Genomic DNA, 21,406 nt, shown 5'->3' with positions numbered 1-21,406 from the left:
AGCCACCCTATTCCCAAGGTGTGCTGTCCTCGAAGAAATCATTGACTTTATAATACGCTTTAGCACACAAACGTTCTTTAACTGCTTTTTTTATAATGATACTTAATAATAATTATTTATTTATTTTTATAACGATTAGTATAATTAATATAGTAGCTGTGATCTTAATATAAAATTTTATCAACAAAAACTCTGTTAAGTAGCTCAAACGTAAAGATGGAACAGACAAACATACTTTTGCAATTATAATAATATTAGTTTGGCTTAAGCCCGTCACATACTTAGCTATAATATATATTAATATACCGTACTATAATATATATTATAGTAGCTACCAGAAACGACGATTCTGCATTGCCAACCGAGCTGTTTCACGGGCTGCTTCACTTTGCTCTCGTGATTGAGAAGCACGAAGTCGAGCCATACTATTGCGGCGCTGTTCACGTGCAATTTCTTGTTCTTCTTCAGTCCTTTCATTTGCAGTATTTTGTATTCTTCTTGCATTACGGCTTTGTCGGGAAAGATTCGATCGTCTTGGTCGCGGCATTATTAATTAAACTTCACTTCACTTCAATCCACTTGTTAATTATTTATTAATAGAAATAGTTTTAATATTGATTTCTTACAAATATCAAATTGTCATCCATACGTCATTACATAGCTGTCATTTTACGTCAATTACATAGCTGTCGTTTTGTTATTCCAAGTCTGATTCTTTTTTGTTATACCACGTTTTATAGTGACTGACGTTTCATGTCAAGTCACACAGGAACGCTGTCGAACGGGATAAAAAGTATCCTATCTCCGTCTCCTGGCTCTAAGCTACCTCCCTACCAATTTTCAGCCAAATCTGTTCTGCCGTTCTTGAGTTATAAGTGGTGTAACTAACACGACTTTCTTTTATATATATAGATATATATATATATATATATATATATATATATATATATATATATATATATATATATATATATATATATATATATATATATATATATATATATATATATATATATATATATATATATATGAAACTCAAAGGTGACTTACTGACGGGCGCCACCCTCTGGGGGCACCAAATCGCCATTCTTAAGGGGCGCCAAAACCAAGGAGGAAATTTTTTTAACGGTACGGAACTCTTCGTGCGCGAGTCTGACTCGCACTTGGCCGATTTTTATCTGCTTTATTTCACCTACCTACCATTACAAAAAGGCCTTAAGGGGCGCCAAAGTCCTTTTTGCACACAGGCGCCAGTATCCCTTACGGGGGCCCTGGGCACTCCTTCACCATATAAACTATGACTGTGCAAAATTTCCCTATTTTTAGTAAAAAGGGTTACAAAGTTTTTCGTTCGCGTATTAATATTATGATGATAATTTCCAACTTTTTATAAGTTCGAAGTGTTAAGCTTCATATTCAGTTCACATCGATATTTATGTCTGTATATTATTGTCTACACAACTCGGTTACGGGTTAAAGACAATATCTTGTCAGAACTGTAAACTTTACATATTGTAATGAAAAAATATAAAAAATCGAGATAAGCAAAATACGATAAAACCCCAACTAGAAACATATTTTGTCACTTTATTGTCAATCGTGGTTTGTGTGATTTTGAAGTATCAGATATTGTTTATCGTGGTTTTATAGGGAAAATGACAAGTTTTTGACAGGGAGTCAATGACCGCTAGCGACAAGTTAGCCCGAGTGGAGTATAGGAAATATGAAAAAAATTTGACAAAGGGTTATTGACCGCTACCCTACGAATAATTAAAACTTTATTATTCGTAGACAATTATTATAGGTACTGAGCAAAGTGATTTTATTTGAATGTCCTACAGATAGGTCATAGGAATGGTTACACTAGTTAGAGAGAGACGGACCAAGATTTATGACCTCTAACTCGGCACGTGCTTAGACGCACAGTAAGTTTTCCAGTTATACGTAGTATATATTAATTCCATGGTCACCGCAGACTTACAATTTCAAGTTGACAAACTAAATCGTATAGAGACTGGCTAGCGAAAGATGAGACTGGAAAAAGGCGGCAAATTCAAAAAATCGACGTATAACAACCCTGTTTATAGCCGGAATTATAGTTTTAATCTACGAACTACGAATAATAAAAACTAAGAAACCTTATTATTCGTAGTTCGTAGATCAAAACTATAATTCAGGCTATAGACATGGTTGTTATACGTCGTTTTTTTTAATTTGCCGCCTTTTTTCCAGTCTCATCTTTCGCTAGCCAGACTCTAGTATTCAGTTAGGTATTTCAAGGGGGTGACAGACACGTGTGTAAGTACGCGGACTTAGGGCTCGACGACCTTACTCCTGTGTGTCACCTAAAGTTCGCGTACTTAAAGATTGCCGCGTAAGTTCGCCGTCTTGGAATTTTACTCGTAGCTCGTACGTCTGGCAGCACTGCGAGTCGCGAGGCGCAAGCCGCGAGCCGTCAGACAGTGTTGCCAACATGACTGATACAAAATTTGCTAAACTACTGTTAAAATTTACTGTAATTAATGCTAAAAATTATGCTAACATTTTTCAGTCAAATAAAACGTTTTTTAATTTTAAATCTTTAATAATCAACAAAATCTCAATTTATTTTATGTTATCAAACAAAATATTAATTTATTGGTGTTCATCGATAGCTGATGCTGCTGATGTACCTACATGTAGACGTAGAAAATTCACTGTCCCAACTATAAATCTTAGTATGTACCATAAAGTTAATATACCTAGCGGAATAGAGCAACAATTTCGAGCTGTCAAACAAAATTATAGCGCGCGATGTCAACAAAATTGGTGTCAAAAGCTTTTATAAAAAAACCCTGGTACCCCTTAAATCAATACAGCTGTGCAGTGTGCACACAATAAGTATTTCATTTTTTTATATTAAACTTTATATTTTATGCCAAATTTTAAAGCTTATTTAGCCCTCCGATTATCTATCAATGATAAATAGTTTATGGGTAAAGTTGTACCCATAAACTATTTATCATTGATAGATTTAAGGTTACGTCACTGCACAGATAAAGTACTGAGTTATTTAATACCGTAGAATAGATATAACAATCGAAAAAAATCGAAACTTAAATGTAAGATGATACCACGTCTTATAGGAAGACTTTTGAGCATAGACATAATATATTACGACAGTATATATTATGTCTATGCTTTTGAGCAAGCGTCAGTGCGATGTAGAAGACGCACGGCGCCATCTATTATGAATTGTTGGAACTAACTTAATTTGAACAAATTTACGCATTTTCACCCCCTTACAACCCTTTTTTCCAGTAAAAAAAGTAGCCTATGTCCTTTCTCAGGCTTTAGACTATCGTTTTTAAGGCTAACCTTTCGTTTTTCAATAATTAATCCCTACGAATAATAAAAACTAAGGAATCGTAACTCCCATACTATTACCGTTTTAAATTTGGTTCCTTTTTGATCTGTCATGTAACGTCAGCCTAGTACCGCTCAAGGTGACCTAATTCCTAAATATTGCAAATGTATTGAAATGTGTACCTAATGGTACACTTTTTTGACAAGTATAATTGTGGAGCATGTTTTTTGACAGAGTTACTTTTCCTTAGTTTTTATTACTTATTCGTAGATTAATCCCATAAAGTTAATATACCTAGCGGAATAGAGAAACAAAGGCCTGAGCAAGAGAGATGTCACTATCAGTAACGCTGCGTGGTAAAAAGAGACGTGTGATACATGACAGCAGCAATATTTTTTGACGTTCAGTTCGCACGTGCCGCCCGTTGACAATTTAATCTCCTAGAATTCATGTTCAATCATGCTTGTGTAAGTGTATACGTACACACTACACATATTTTTCACACAGATGAAAACCAATGAGGGATTTTCCTATATTTTTAATTTGATTGTCAAACAGTTTCTATTTCAGTAACTAGGTGGCGTATGGGTAGACAACTATCGGTAATACCAGGCAATACCATCAATAATTGCTACAAAACTGAGCAAAAGAATGTAAAACTTGATACATTTCAATTTGAAAAAGATGCAATAATATTCCAATGAATAGGATAATAAAGTTATTATAACGATGTTTTAGCTAAAACTCACGGAAGATATAGCCCTATTTACCAATATTCACACCAAATGTCACAGGAATTATACATTTTGGTTTTGACAACATCTTACCTGCACTTGTGCAAGGTAACGGATATACGCTTGACAGTACACTGATATTTTTTGGAAACACAACCCATATGTAGTCAGTGGTGCCAACCTGAAGATAATTTCAGATCGGTGACGAACCAATAGAAAATCTAGAAGTGTTTATCCTTACGCCATCTAGTTAAGATTGTTAAAAATAAAATTAAAAAATATAAATGAAAATCCCTCATTTTGGTTACGTTTGACAGCTAGAGATTGTTGCTCTATTCCACTAGGTATATTAACTTTATGAATAATTAGTAACATAGAATATCATTGAATAATCTACTAATTTACAATTTTTGAAAGAGTTGCTACAAAATAATTGTCACTATTTAACTGAAAATCGAACTTTAAGGGTATGCGCGCACGGGCAACTTAGTTGCTCGGCGATTTATTTGTCTCTTGATGAAGTCTAGCAGCTAGTATGAAAGTGCGCGCACGTAGCGACGCAACTCTGGGCAACTTTTTCGTTGCCCAGAGCCCGCGACGCAACTGTCTCCTTCCCTATTGGTTTCTATGCAAGTGCGCGCACGGGCAACAAAAAAGTTGCCGACCGGCCAGTTGCCACTCGACCGCCGCTGCGTGAGTTTGTGTGTACTTGCAGCAATGAGTTTCTAAAATACTAGAGTACTTTCGACACTCATTCTAAAGTAACTAAATTTTTTTTTGGGTATGCTCTCAATTTCATAAAACTAGTATAAAATTTCCCGAGAGTCAGCCGATCGCTCCATAGTGGATGCACCCAATATTCTATTTTTCGACGCTTTCTTCGGTTTTTTATGTTGATGACTGTCAAGAAAAAAACTGAAAAAAGTCGGGTTGCTGTCGCTCTCGTGCGCGCACCCCGGCGACATGGCAATTATTTTTTCGAAAGAGACAAATAAATCGCCGAGCAACTAAGTTGCCCGTGCGTGCATGGTCTTAGGTTTTAAACTTCTTCTTCGTCTTTTTTATCAACCAATAAAGGGCGCTCCACATTCTCAAGAGACATTCATACGAGAATCTCCGGAGATTCTCAGCGAGAACTACAGCGAGAACTTCTTTGGGTACACACTCTCACAAAGTTCTCAAATAGTTCTCACTACAGTTCTCGCGCTCGATGACGATGGACGCAGAAGCCGCTGCGACAAGTTTATTGATAAGTGCATTCGCATATTATAATTATGCGTATACTAAAGAGAAAAAAGTTATTAAAAAGAAGTGGCGAAAAAGAAGATGGTGGATGACAAGTATTCATCGTAATAGAACAAGGTAAGTACATTTTGAACGACTATGGGTGAAGCCAAACGAGCGTAATTTTGTGAGTCGTGAGCCGCAGAATTTCTGCCGGGCAGAATTTTTTTCATACAAATGACAACTCATTTTAAGTCGCCGTGTGAATCAAACATGACTTTTGTATGAAACTGAATGCAGCAGAATTCTGCAGCTCACGACTCACAAATAACGCTCGTTTGGCTTCGCCCTATGTAGGTTGTTATAATTTTATGTCTCATGATTATCTAAAAAAAAACATTGATCAAGTTGATGATTTATTACTTGACGACCTGTGGCTCAGTGGGTGGGCTGTCGGTAGCTCAAGCCGGGGGGTCGCGGGTTCGAATCCCGCCGATGGAACAAAAAGTTTTCAACGTTCCTGGGTCATGGGTGTGTATTAAATATGTGTATCATATAATAAAAATCTTATATATATGTATAATATAAAAGTATTAAATATATTTCCGTTGTCTGGTACGCGTAACACAAGTCCTTCAGGTACTTAGCACGGGGCCAGACTGACGTGGTGTGAAGCGTCCATAGATATTATTATTATTATTATTAATGCATAAACCAAAAATGATCAACACTTTATAAAATCATGCTAATGAAATAACTTTCTCTGTTTACAGCCTAACTATGGATCAGCAGTTGCATGGATTAGTGGCCGAATCATCGAAAGAATTTAAAAAGTTTACTCGAATGTCTTCAGTGGATTTTGAATATTTATTGAATAATGTGTCAACACAGATTTCTAAGCAAAATACTCAATTAAGGGAAGCCATTCCAGCTCGGACACGTCTTGCAGTAACACTACGATACTTGGCCACAGGAGATGACTACCAAAGTCTCCATTTTTTATTTAAAATATCCCCACAAGTGATTTCGCAGATAATACCAGAAGTTTGTTAAGCCCTAAATAACGCTTTAAAGGAACATATAAAGGTATGTGTGAATGGCTGTTGCCACCTGTAAAAAAATACAATATGACATTTTATGATTTTTTATTAAAAAAAACTTATTAACTTATTAACCTATTACAACATTTTTAAATTACAACGTAATTTGAAATTAAATTATACATAAGTATTACAACAATTTTTAAATTACCAACGGATGCGGACTTAAGTATAATTTACTCAGAGCCAGTACTGGCTGCCAATAAGACTGGCAGCCAGTATTGGCTTGGCATATGCCGCGTGTGAACAGTTTGGCCTGGCTTGAAAAACTGTTCACACGCGGCATATACCAAGCCAATACTGGCTCTGTGTAAATTACACTTAAAGTATAATTTACACAGAGCCAGAACTTGCTGCCAATAAGACTGGCAGCCAGTATTGGCTTGGTATATGCCGCGTGTGAACAGTTTTTCAAGCCAGGCCAAACTGTTCACACGCGGCATATTCCAAGCCAATACTGGCTGCCAGTCTTATTGGCAGCCAGTACTGGCTCTGTGTAAATTATACTTTACTTACGACCGAATTACAATTTTTTAAGTGTTAAATCTAGTATCAAATAAATTGTTTTATTTATCACACAATTGATAGGCTTCATTGATGATATTAGATGCAGCCCTGTTATTTTCCCGAATAAGTGAATTTGGCGAAATTAAACCTTCATAGGTCACTGTATCTATTTCTGCAATAGTGTTTGAATCAGGAATGTGAATAACTGCTGGGTAAATGACGTCATTCGATTGAATATTAATATTTGAATTTGGTGAGTTATGAATGATCGGCTTGGAATGTGGGGTTCCAGGTCTCTGTTGATATTGATCATGAGATGATTTGCGTGATAGAATAAATTAACTGGCATATTGTGACTGTGGTGACGGTGTTGGTACTGGTGAGTAATGCATGGTTGGCTCGGAATGTGAAGATGACTAGGTTCCAGGTCTCTCTTGATATTGATCGTGAGATGATTTGCGTGATAGAATAAATTGACTGGCATGTTGTGACTGTGGTGACGGTGTTGGTACTGGTGAGTAATGCATGGTTGGCTCGGAATGTGAAGATGACGAGGTTCCAGGTCTCTGTTGATATTGATCGTGAGATGATTTGCGTGATAGAATAAATTGACTGGCATATTGTGACTGTGGTGACGGTGTTGGTACAGGTGATGAGGATTCAGAATGTACTGCATATTGCATATACATGCCATCTATATCATGCATAAATCTTAATCTTTTTTCTTCCGATAATTTTCTTAACTTTGTAGCCAAAAGCTTTGCATACAAGTCACAATCATCGTCTTCTTTTGGAATTGGTTGAGGTGTATTTTTTTTAACAGTTGCATTAAACGTAGACAAGGCTTCCTTCATAATTTTTTCTGCTTCAAAGAGTTCGGTGGGGTGTTTTCGCCGACGAATTGTTGATACTGCTGTTGCATTTGTATTAACTGTTTGACTTTGATGATCGGCTTGCGGATTTTGATTACTCTGAATTTCTTCAAGTTCTTCATTTCCTCCGCTACTAGTAGACTGCTCCTCCTAAAATAGAAATAAATTAAAATGATTATTTTTATTGTTGCAGTTACCATCGTGCCCTGAAGAATGGCTACAAATCGAAAAAGATTTTGCATTGAAATTCCCGCGTGCTGTTGGATCAATCGACGGAAAACATATTGTCTTAGAATGTCCCATAAATTCCGGATCGGAATATTATAACTATAAAAGAACATTCAGTATAGTTTTGATGGCGTTGGTTGATAGTCAGTACAATTTTATTTTCGCAGACATTGGCTGTCAAGGCAGAATTAGTGATGGCGGAGTTTTCACTAACACAGTTTTATGGTCAAAAATGCAGACAAATAATTTAAATTTACCACAACCACATCCGCTGCCTGGTTCAAACATCGACGTGCCGTACATTTTTTTGGGAGACGGCGCTTTTGCCCTTTCGGAAAACATTATGAAACCCTATTCGGGAAATCACAACTTGGGATCCCCAAAACGAAAGTTTAATCAGATTTTGTCTGGAGCACGAGTAGTAGTTGAAAATACTTTCGGCATTTTGGTGACAAAATTTAGAATTTTCAAGAAACCAATAAATTTACAACCTGAAAAAGCCGCCTTGATAACCTTGACATGCATACTCTTACATAATTTCTTGAGACGAAGCACTACATCATCACACATCTATACACCTTCCGGAACAATAGATACTTATGACGACAATAATTTATTAATAGAGCCCGGATCTTGGAGAGGAGAAGTGGAGAGCACCTGTGCTATTCGAAATTCGCGACATATTCCACGCCGAGCGGCTCATCACGCAACAGAAATAAGAGACGAATTTGCTAAATATTTCAGTAGATAGGTTATGTACTGGTTGTCAACAGACATATTAAATTGATTGTGTAATAATTAATAAAGGAAAACTTGCTGTATCGTCGAATAAAGCGCTTTCGTACTTTCCTATATGTAATAATAATTATAAGTAATAAAAGTTGCTGCTTACCGTATTTATTGTCTTCTTACATTTCGTAGTATCCCCAAAAAAAGAGTCTATTATTTCGTATGCAAACCATATCGGCTTGTAAACATCGTCGACACCTGCTCCAGAGTTTTCTGATTTCTTAACTTTATTTTTGTACCCTCTGTAGCTTGCAAATAACGAAGTTTTTTTGTTTTTTAAGACATCAATGGGTACTCCCATCAATTCACTTAGACGACACCACGCATCATGGTGTTTTAGTTTATTTTTGTAGTCTTTTAAATTTGTATTCCATAGCACGGGTTCCGCTTGGAAATATTCTAAAAATTTCAACTCAAGTTCGTTTGTCCAAGTTACGCTCATATTGACGCCACGCGGTACACAATATACAACCGTTCAAGTCCGCGGCTCGCGCGCTACTGAGAAACATGCGAGTGTGGAGTCAATACATGTTCTCCACTGTTCTCACGTCCTCGCGCTCCTTTGTCTCGCGTCAAAAAACCGACAAAAAGTGGAGAACAGCCGGAGAACAACGCGAGAACTTGAGAAGAATATGCGAATCGCTTCCACATTCACGTTTTTCGCATGTTTCTTGCGATCTCGCGAGATTCTCTTGAGAATGTGGAGCGCCCATAACAGTCGACCTTGCTTAAAAATTGTACAGATTATCCAACTTAGTTTAGGTGCTATAAATTTGGAACCCAATTATTTTTTGGTTCGAAAGTTTCACCCACCGGTAGTGAGTAGTGACTACTGACTAGTGAGCTGGCAACACAGTTGAATGCTTTCGTTTGATCCATGATCGTTTGTAATGTCGCCATCGAGTTTACAGGATCGTCTTTTATAAAGTTATATCAAGGTAAATATTGTTTATTTCATAAATTCCTGTTTCTTTAGAGTTCCTATTGTTATGTGGATAATATGTAGAATTACCAAGTTACTATTTCAATTTGAAAATTATTAGTAGGAAAGTGCTAGCGGCCATATTTAATGTAAGAGTTAAACTAAAAATTGCATCGTCTCTTATCTTTGCAATCAAATAATTAAATGGCCTACGAGTAAATCGATTACTTTATATCTATTAGAACTTCATTTTCAACGATTTAGTTAAAATCCAGCTATTTATAAACTGCGTTTATTTTGCTTTTTTGTGTCGTTTATTTATAGGCTTATTATCTACTAGCTTGTTGACGCGTCTTGTTATCCCTACAGTGCCATTTTATATCTTGTTTGATAATGATATTTTCTGTTTCAGATATTTCTGAAAAGTTTGTGGACGTGATAAGACTTCTAAAGTAGCTTATGCATCTAAAGAGAACTTTTAGTGAATTTGTTTAGTGTCGGACTATAATAAATATTTGTGATAAGTTTCTAATTTTAATCGCCCCTGGAGGGTATTTTTGGCAAAATGATGACCGAAAACAGAATAAGTTCAAGTAATCACGTCGGAAACATGAGCAATCAAAAGGGGTAAGTTTCTTTTCTTTGTTTCCTGACTTGACCTACTCAAGCGAGTGTGGTCCCCTGCCGTTATCGATTTGCATAAAATGTTAAATTAACGATATTTTCAGAGACGTCGATAAAACTGTTGAAGATATAGGGTGGAAATCAAAATTAAAACTACCCCCTAAAGACCGAAGAATAAAAACTAGTGTAAGTGTTCAAATCTTATATGCGTAAGTAGTTCATATTTATTTTAAAGGACAAAGCTTTATATTTTATTGTTTTATAGGACGTAACAGACACAAGAGGGAATGAGTTTGAAGAGTTTTGCTTGAAAAGAGAAATTCTGATGGGCATTTTTGAGAAGGGTTGGGAAAAGCCATCACCCATTCAAGAGGCTTCAATTCCCATTGCCCTCAGTGGTAAAGATGTGCTCGCAAGAGCTAAGAATGGAACGGGCAAAACAGGAGCTTACTGTATCCCAGTTTTAGAACAAGTATGTGTTGCTTTCATTCTTTAATTTTAAATAATATGTTCTTTGCTAGTACTTCCAGGCAACAATTTTGTTTTCAATATTATGAGTTTTTATTTCTGCTGACAACATGAACTTTAAAAATATTGTCATACTGCATATAATATTATGGAGATTTATATGATGATAATGTTTGGATTCCCCTTCACTTGCTGATAAGTGAGAAAAAACTGCTCTGATTTTTATAATTTTAAAATAATATCTTTTTAGTGATTGCTCACATTTCTAAATGAAAGTTTATTGTTTATAGGTGGATCCAAAGAAAGACACTATACAAGCTTTAATTGTAGTTCCTACTAGGGAGCTAGCACTACAGACATCACAAATTTGCATTGAGCTGGCAAAACATACAGATATTCGTGTTATGGTCACCACGGGAGGCACAAACCTTAGAGATGACATAATGCGTATTTATCAAAATGGTAAGTTGATCAATTTATTAATATTAGGGCCTGTTTCACCACTTTTTGATAAAGTGCCTAATAGGCTATTCACAACTTTTTTGACAGATTCTCCATACTTGATCTGTCAAGTTAATTGGTGGATAGCCTTATCAGGAAGTGGTAAAACAGGCCCTTAGACTGAGTTGCACCAGAGGCGTGGGTCCAAACACCCCATATTCTCATACGTTAAAGTTAGTTGGTGCAACCCAGTCTTAGTCTATTTTCTATGTCCTTGATATCATAATATTAATACACGAACGAAAAACTTTGTAACCCTTTTTACGAAAAATGGGGTAATGTAGGTGCATGAAATTTTGCACAGTTATAGTTTGGTGGTGAAGAAGTGCATCGAATTAATATTATTTTCAAATTATGCTTCTATCATACATTTTTTTAACAAATAAAACATTACACACACTACAACACAGATTTTTTGAGTGACAAGCCTATATATAAAGACGGTGGTAGGCATCATGTAGGACTTTCTGAAAACATTTATTTTAAATTTATTCAGAAATAAAACAATTTTGATTTGATTTGATTTGATACATATGAATTATACTCTTTTATTTATGGTTAAGTCTGTTGACAACAAGTTGACAAATTGAAAATGGATTATATATTTTTTTATTGAATCTAAGATACTATTAGACAACGCTTACACGGCCAGTCTGAGATCAGCTAAGTCCCAGAGACAAGAGTTGAAAAAAAAGGATAAAATCAATATTTTTTACAAAATATAGCCGAAGTAGTCCTAATGTCGTTGAGGTCGAATTTCGACCATTGGGCGATCTTAGTATGATTAAACTTGCTAATGTCCGTACTATTTACAAGTAATGATGTTGAATAGAGTTAAGCTAAATATCTGTTTATATCATTATAAAACAAAATTAAAATGAAACAAAAATAGCAAAATATTTCTACTACAATAAAAACAGTTGTTTGTGCACAATGCTTGAAATTATTATTCATAGCAGGTTTATAAATACTATGGTGCTCTAAATGTTAAGTGATAAGATAATTGTGTTTTATAAACATTGAGTGAAACTGGATCATTGGTCAATTACAGATAATTAAAAGTTGTTAAAATGAAATCTGTTAAAATCATCATCATGTGTAAATGCGCTTAAAGGCATTAATATTTTTTTTGTTGAACATAAAATATATACTAGCTATTTGACCGAGCTTTGCTCGGTATTCGATAAAACACGAATAAAATGACATTCTTTAAAAATCATTCCTAGCTAGATCAATTTATCCCCCCTGAAACCCCCTGTATACTAAATTTTATGAAAATCATTGGAGCCAATTCTGAGATTCCAATTATATATTTATATACAAGAATTGGTCGTTTAAAGATGTAAGATTATAAAGTAGTTAGCCACTGTTATGTACAAAGTTGTTAACAGTAGGCTTGTTTCAGTTCAAGTAATAATTGCCACTCCGGGGCGTATGATTGATCTCATGGACAAGCAGGTAGCTAAGATGGAGAACTGCCGAATGCTGGTACTCGATGAGGCTGACAAACTCCTATCACAAGACTTCAAAGGAATGCTAGACACAGTTATATCAAGGTGAGAAAATGAACAGTTATTGTTGTCCCTGGGAGTGGCTTTGTGTTTGTCAGTGACTAAAATGAATTTGAAAATAATGCAAATATCTTCTAAAAATAGAGACTGTATGTTTATTTTAATTTAAGATGAGATTTTACACTTTTATTTTCTTTTAATAGTAATATATTATGTGATTGTATTAATTCTTCAAGCCCCATAAGAGCACCGGTGATCGCGCCAACAATAGAATACATTTCCTGGAATTTTTTACCAGGAAATTCTATTGTATTCTATTGTTGTGATCACCGGTGCTCTTATGGGGATGCTAATGAAATTTTTATATATTAATATTGTTTCAGATTACCTAGAGAAAGGCAGATACTGTTATTCTCGGCGACTTTCCCGCTAAGTGTTAAACAGTTCATGGAAAAGCATTTGAAGGAGCCGTACGAGATTAACCTCATGGAGGAGCTGACATTGAAAGGAGTGACCCAGTACTACGCGTTCGTGCAGGAGAGACAAAAAGTTCACTGTTTAAATACACTGTTTTCAAAGGTATATAAATTGAACATTCCAGTTGGCTTTATGAATAAATAAAATAAAATAAAAAAAATCCCAATTCCCAATATGAGCCTTTCTTTACAACAAAAAAATCAGATGTTGACAGCAAAATTTTCCCCTTTTCAGTTACAAATAAACCAGTCGATAATATTCTGCAACTCTACTCAGCGAGTGGAGCTGCTGGCCAAGAAGATAACGGAGCTGGGCTATTGCTGCTACTACATCCACGCGCGCATGGCGCAGGCGCATCGCAACCGCGTGTTCCACGACTTCCGCGCCGGCCTGTGTCGCAACCTCGTGTGCTCGGACTTGTTCACGCGCGGCATCGACGTGCAGGCCGTCAACGTCGTCATCAACTTCGACTTCCCGCGCATGGCCGAGACCTACCTGCACCGCATCGGCCGCTCCGGGCGGTTCGGCCACCTCGGTATCGCCATCAATCTCATCACGTACGAGGACCGCTTTGCCCTGCACCGCATCGAGCAGGAGCTGGGCACCGAAATCAAGCCCATCCCCAAGGTGATCGACCCCGCGCTCTACGTCGCCCGCGCCGACGAGGACGACTCCAAGTAACGCTGAGACGCTCGCGCGCTCGTTACGCCCCCGCTATCTGGACGTTAGCCGACTGGTGAAAGGAATTAGTAAATTACGAAAACCTACTTGTAAAAAGTTTAATGAATTTATTGTACTAAAATGTGCGTGTAAATAGTTTATTGTGAATAAGACTCGAACCTGAAAAGATTACTTTTTTAAAGTGTACATAAACATCGGGACTCACGGAAGGCTCCCTGTGCCTTTGTCCATATTGGATACTGTGCGTGGTTTCCTACACTCGTTAAAACATAAAATATTTATCTGTATATCTCTACTACTGTGTTTGGAGTCTATCTAAATTTATTTTTGAACTAACCATAAATTGTGATAGACTTTCGTCGGGTGCATTTACGCACCCCACCTGCCCATACATTTGCTATTTGAGCTAGCACCGGTTTATTTTGTTAAAAAAAACATAGGTGTGTCAGTACTTTTGTTACTTCTGTGGTATGGGTAGGTTTCAAGACTAGCTCAAATGAACACATTTATTCCATTGTTTTTGCCCCAATGTGTGAGAACATTGTTCCTGTCCGCTTGGAATGATGGTATTGATGAGCCTTTCATTTTTATTAAAATTAAATTACCACAACAATTACACTTATTTGCCAATACTCCTCTCGGGAAGGTATTATTTATTTGATATAGGTTGTTCTGGTAATTTATTTTTATAGTTTTTTTTTGTTATATTTAAGCGGTAAAGTCACATTTAAAAGCGCCTAGCAGCTCCGAGAACAACAAATAACGAGTAGTTTGATTTTTTCACAATCATTTCGAAAAATCTTAAATGTATCTGCTAAATATCTGTTGCGCTTTAAAATCAACTTATGTGTGACCAGTAACGAGGTGAAGCAATGATCTGTGGTGTTTCACGGCTCGCACTGCGGACATTGCTTTGTCTGGGGGATTCAATGTGAGAGCATAGTGTTCAGCGATAGAGAATTTGCTCTCGGGGTGTAAACTTTTTGGATGTCAAGTGAAGAGTTACATATTCTTGGTCAATGCTGACTACTCGTGAAATATTTTCTTTTGTTTGCACTGCCAATAAATCGGCTCCAGAGTGATTAAGTGGATCTGTATTTTGTAGTGGTTTCTTGCCATTTTCCGCATAATATTATTTTCCTTGGAAGTGTCGGTAAAATCACAACTTGTGTGTAAATCTGAGAAAAAAAGTATCTTTCATATCTGTGATATATTTTAACTTGTGAAAAGTATGGGCATTGATAGTTTTTGGGATGAGATGATTCTGTGTATTTATTAGTTGTCTTCCGAAAGAATTAGATTAAGAAAACTTATTTAAAAGACGGATATCAGTTTGCAAAGACTTTGCAGTGATTACATTAGTACAAAAAAATGAATTTCGATTTATCATTCTGTTGATGTTGTCTGTCTTAGTCTCATCTCATGTGAGTAAAAATGAACATACACCATATCATAGATATTTTTGAAAAGCTAACTATTATTTAAATCATGCTCTATTGAATATATGGGAGAATTTTTTTCATGAAAAATTTGCATGATGTTTTAAATCTTGTAATCATTGTCCTAAATTATTTTAAAAGTGCTTTCCAGTCGAGAATGTCAAGAAAATAGTTTGTCATAAGGTTACTGTAATTTCTGATTGCAAGATTTGAAAATAAAAAATGCATCCAAGTGTATATTTTTAACTGCGAAATTCGTTTGAAAATGTACTGTTGAGTAAAGACCAAAAATAAACTCTTCACAAAAAAACATGGTTTTATTCATTGTTATGTAGGTTTTCAATTTTCTTGCCACCTAGATATAATATGCGCCATGCAATACTTTCCGAATTGCAAGCTTACGAGGACAAGTGTGTTTGTGTAAACACCGTTATCCTTGAAACCATCAAATGAGACCGTCAAAATAAACAACTTTTTCTATGAGAACAATGCTGGGAACTCAAAAAATCCGTCTTCATACCCATACAAATTGCTGATCCGGGCATCCGTATGGGTATGAAGACGGCATTTATTTTTCGAGTTCCCAGCATTGTTCTCATAGAAAAAGTTGTTTATTTTGACGGTCTCATTTGATGGTTTCAAGGATAACGGTGTTTACACAAACACACTGTATTATGCGTGTTCTAAATTCTAATGTATCACTATTCACTGCCAGCCATAGGCAAGCAATTTTCAGAAAGGGAAATGTACCCTCCATCCATCATTCAATGAAAATAGCCAAGTGGAGAGCCACCATCGCGTTATTCTAGTGTCGTAACTTGTATCGGACTTTCTGCAGATGTTGCGCTACAATCAATGCGATCAAAATAACACAAATCTAATTGTTTAATATACTAATGACTCCCACACCTGTTTCGGTGACGGTTGCCGGTTTCATTGAAACCAGGCCAGTTACGCAGGAGTAATTTTATAGTGCCCAAGTGTGTGCGCAGTACGTGGAGCACTCTCTATTCCTTTTACTTCTCATAACCCAGTGGGACGGAAGACCGGCACGACTGACTAGAGATCAGGCGCAGGACCGACTTTTTACATGCTCCGACGCATGGATCATCTTACTTGTCAGACAATTAGGTGATCAGCCTGCATTGTCCTAACCAAACTTGGAAATAACATGTTTTCAACGCGGGAAATGAACCCACGACCTCCGAGTCAAGATTCAAGAGCCACACTCTTAAGGCTGCAGTCTTGCAAAATTCACTCGCTGCGAATTATTTAATTTTTTTGGACAAACTAACACTAACTAATGAAATAACACTAAATATTATTGCGTATAATATAAGTAATAGCTAGTTATTTTTTTTAAGTTCATATATGTGGATAATGTTAAGTAAATCAAGCGTTAAAAACAGCTCTTCGTGCCCAATGTCATTTCGAGTTGTGTTTGTGCGCTTAGTTTATGGCAATAAATAATATAATTTAAAAATCTGTTCAGCGCATAATGAGCTCAACATTCTCATCTTCAAAATGCGCAGATTAGTTTTTTCTAATTATATTTCATTTTCTTAATTAAGCGACCACAGTTTCATCAAAATTCTCTGTTTTTATCTCTTAATAAACGGGTTATTTCATAAAAACTATGCGTCGTAAGTATGTAATAATTAGATTATTTTGATGCCAAGAGTATAATAAAGCAATTAATACATAAAAAATCACCTAAATCACCTTACTCCAACAATAATAATAATCTCAAAAGACCTGCAAAAAAAGGGCTTATAAACAAGAATTGCAAGGGAAATTTGTGTAGGTCTTTGAGATTATTATTATTGTTGGAGTAAGGTAATTTAGGTAATTTTTTTTTATATTAATTGCTTTATTAAACTCTTGGCATCAGTATAATCTAATTATTACATACTTACGATGCATAGTTTTTATGTAATAACCCGTTTATTACGAGATAAAAACGGAATTTTGATGAAATTGTGGCCTCTTAATTAAGAAAATGAAAGATAATTAGAAAAAACTAATCTGCGCATTTTGAAGACGAGAATGTTGAGCTCATTTTGCGCTGAACAGATTTTTAAATTATATTATTTATTGCCATAAACTAAGCGCACAAACACAACTTGAAATGACATTGGGCACGAAGAGCTGTTTTTAACGCTTGATTTACCTAACATTATCCACATATATGAACTTAAAAAAAAAAAAGTAAGTATAGCTATTACTTATATTATACGCAATAATAATATTTAGTGTTATTTTATTAGTTAGTGTTAGTTTATCAAGAAAAAATATACAAAAATGCGCAAATAATACGCAGCGAGTGAATTTTGCAAGACTGCAGCCTTAACCACTGGACGACGGAGGCGTTTATTTTAACGTTTTTATTATAACACTAGCTGTTGCCCGCGACTTCGTCTGCGTCAGTATATTATAATAGCAAACATAGATAATAGACGTTCCACGCGGCTTCGCCCGTCTAAATTAGATATTTCAGTTTTCACAGACAAATTAGTCCACAAAAAATAGCCTATGATCATTCCCGTGGTCTACTTCTTATCTGTGCTAAATAACAGAAAAATTGCTCCAATAGTTCGTGAGATAAGCCCTTTCAAATAATTTCCCCCTATTTCTTCGCTTCCATTAGTGTTAGCGTGATAAAATATAGCCTATATCCTTCCTCGATAAATGGACTAGGTAAGATCTAACACTGAAATAAATTTTCAAATCGGACCAGTTCCTGAGATTAGCGCGTTCAAATAAGAACTTTAAAATAATTTCCCCTGTTTTTCCACATTTTCCTCCATTTCTTTGCTCATGTAAGTCTTAGCGTGATAAAATATAGCCTACAGCCTTCCTCGATAAATGGGCTATCTAACCAGTGTTAGATAGCCCATTTATCGTGTTTCAGTAAACACTTTTTCAAATTGGACCAGTAGTTCCTGAGATTAGCGCGTTTAAACAAATAAACCCTTATTTGTTTGAACGCGTTATAATACCTACTAGCTGTTGCCCGCGACTTCGTCCGCGTTAGCATAGTAGATCACATCCCCAAGTATTATTTATTGTACAAAAATATTCAATATACAGAATTGACTTTTCTACGATTTTATTATATATAGATGTTCTGCGCGACTTCGCTTGCGTAATTTAGGAATTTCACGCAACCGTAGATTTTGCAGCAAAAAATAGCCTATGTCCCTTCACGTGGTCTATTCTTCATGTTTGCCAAATAACATAAAAATTTCTCCAGTAGTTCATATCCCCAGTTTTTTCCACATTTTCATCTATTTCTTCGCTCCTATTAGTCTTAGCGTGATAAAATGTAGCCTATAGCCTACCTCGATGAATGGGCTATCTAACATTGAAATATTTTTTCAAATCGGATAAGCAGTTCCTGAGATTAGCGCGTTCAAATAGGCCCTTTCATATAATTTCCCCCGCTTTTTCCACATTTTTCTCAATTTCTTCGCTCCTATTAGTTTTAGCGTGATAAAATATAGCTTATAACCTTCTTCGATCAATGGGCTATCTAACACTGAAAGAAATTTTCAAATCGAACCAGTAGTTCCTGAGATTAGCGCGTTTAAATAAGCCCTTTCAAATAATTTCCCCCCCGTTTTTTCCACATTTTCCTATATTTCTTAGCTTCTTTTATACTAAGCGTGATAAAATATAGCCTATAGCCTTCCTCGATAAATGGGCTATCCAACAGTAAAAGAATTTTTCAAATCGGACCAGTAGTTCCTGAGATTAGCGCGTTCAAACAAACAAACTCTTCCCAATTATAATATTATTAGTATAGATTAGTACTTATAGATAACGAAGCAGGCAGTGTACTATCAGAGAAGTTGATTCCTATGCAAATCGGGGACCTAAGTAGTTTGGTTGCGTTACGTCAAACCCAGCTGACAGATCACAATTAACATTGAATTGACATATTCGTCCAAATAACGTTGGTCTGTCAATTGCATAGGAATCAACTTCCTCGATGGTACATACAGTGTATAATCTCATCACCCGTGATAAGTTTTTCCATCTTGTTGGTAAAATATTGCCCCGAGCGAGTTCCTTGCCCGGTTCTCGCCGGGTTACTTCCCGGACCGGTGCTAGACATAGTAACGACGTTCAGAAAACATATTTTGTAAAAAAATTGAGTTTGAGTCAAACTTGCAAAAACGGATGCACGCCGAACAATATCCTACAGTACCTAAGTATATTATCTTTGTAGGACGTAATGTAGTTGGTGCAACCCAACCAAGATAATATGGTTGTCAGTAATGGCAGTTTCAGGTCAGAAGCCAGTTAAACCAACATGTAGGTATCTCTTGCCGAACTTAATATTATTGATGATAAAATATGCCATTGAAACAACTTATTAGGTAAGGTCATAGAAAGACTTTAAGGTACTTATGGTATAATGTTAGTTCTTACAACTTATACACAATAAAAATACCCAATTTATTTTATTAAGTATATTTTATTGAAGCAATAAAGTCTTACTACAATTAAGTACATTCCGTAAGAAAAATCCACAAACATTAAAAATGTATAAATTCGTTATAATTCATAACTCAAACACTTAAGTAAGTCTAAATAAATAAAAAAAAATACCAAAGTTAAATAGGTACTTACTATGATTAATTGAAGAAATATATTACTTTATAAGACGTGCATATTTAATATTATTTATATTATTGTGTTTTAAGAGTCTGTACAAAAATAAAAATAAAACAATAGAAAATATTATAATTTTGAAAATTGGAAACCACAATCTTAAGTTTAGGTACAATTGGTACTAACACGATTTCTCATTCCATAGTTTACAGCCCGAAAACTATTATTTTATAATAATATGATAACCGAAGTAGGTATGTACTATCTATCAGGAAGTTGATCCCTAGGCAGATGGCGTACCTAATTTGTTCGCATTAAGTCAAACTCATCCGACCGATCACAGGCCACAGCTCATTGAATTCAGAATTGACATAATCCGACCAAACGACGTACGTCCGTCAACTGCCTCGGAATCAGTTTCCTCGATGGTACATACCTACATAAAAAAAATTATGGATGCAGTTATATTGATTAATCATGTCACACTGTTTCAAATCAAGAAGGTGGTTTCCATTTTCGTTTTGTTATACATTAAAATATAAGCCCATAAGCCCAATAAATCATATTGCCTTTAATATAAAAGCTTCCTGTCATAAAAAAATCCTAAGGTGGGGTATGGAATATATCAGTTGCCATTTCAGGTCCCTATAATTTTAATTAAAGGTATTAATTAACACTTTCACAGTTCACCATACAAAAACAAATTCTAGTCCCTCAATTCCACACCATTATTCATTGTAATTTGTAAAGTATTTGTTTATAATGGGTTATAACTTATAGGAATTATTATTTTATTAAGTAATCTTTTTATGCTTCAATGCTCTTATTTTTCTATACTTTTTTAAAGTGCCAATGCATCCTTTTGGATACATGGACTCCACGGTAACCACGTTTTTGTATCCGTTTAATACTGTGAACTGCGAAAGTGTTAAAACATATACTTTGATTAAAGAAAATATAATATAACTTGCCTTCAACTAAAAACATCTTAAATGTTATTTAAGTACCTAATATTAATAATTGAAATTTGTTCGTAGCCCTATCTAAATGATATATTAGTTAAATATAAACATTCCGTAATAATAAAGTCGTATCACTACAATAATATTGTCTATATTAGGACTAAACGACTGAGTGTTAAGTCGGTATGAAAAAAGCTAGGCTGTCTGCGAACATTGGCTATATTAATATTGTTCTCGTTTTTTCTCATTGGTCAAGAAATAGTAGCAATCGGTCTATGGAAAATATTAATACTTCATACTAAATGCTAAGACTCGCCTATATATCTACGAGTACTATAACTGGAATTAAAAATAGCATCTATAACGTCGGCTACTAGAAACTATTGTCAATGTTAAAAATGTCA

At 35.4% G+C, this 21,406-nt stretch overlaps 1 protein-coding gene and 1 pseudogene across 1 annotated transcript; both read left to right on the top strand.

The window, feature by feature from the left end:
* Positions 1-6,147: 6,147 nt before the first annotated feature.
* LOC121739699 lies at positions 6,148-10,178 on the top strand (annotated as a pseudogene).
* On the top strand, positions 9,639-15,413 carry LOC121740055 (ATP-dependent RNA helicase me31b). The gene is made up of 8 exons (XM_042132767.1): positions 9,639-9,738; positions 10,135-10,349; positions 10,451-10,532; positions 10,612-10,818; positions 11,105-11,276; positions 12,721-12,871; positions 13,210-13,405; positions 13,538-15,413. Exons 2-8 carry the CDS (start codon positions 10,288-10,290, stop codon positions 13,982-13,984), a joined length of 1,317 nt encoding a protein of 438 aa, XP_041988701.1. The 5' UTR covers positions 9,639-9,738; positions 10,135-10,287; the 3' UTR covers positions 13,985-15,413.
* Positions 15,414-21,406: the final 5,993 nt, after the last annotated feature.

This window comes from Aricia agestis, chromosome 2 (assembly GCF_905147365.1).
Source record: "Aricia agestis chromosome 2, ilAriAges1.1, whole genome shotgun sequence".
Taxonomy (NCBI): Eukaryota; Metazoa; Arthropoda; class Insecta; order Lepidoptera; family Lycaenidae; genus Aricia; species Aricia agestis.
Note: the sequence above shows the minus strand (reverse complement) of the source record. Positions and strands in the feature narration are given on the sequence as shown.

Coding starts and splice junctions, on each gene's coding strand:
- LOC121740055 (XM_042132767.1), top strand. CDS start 10,288: ATGATGACCGAAAACAGAATAAGTTCAAGTAATCACGTCGGAAACATG. Junction 10,819..11,104: donor GTATCCCAGTTTTAGAACAA/GTATGTGTTGCT, acceptor TATTGTTTATAG/GTGGATCCAAAGAAAGACAC. Junction 11,277..12,720: donor AATGCGTATTTATCAAAATG/GTAAGTTGATCA, acceptor GGCTTGTTTCAG/TTCAAGTAATAATTGCCACT.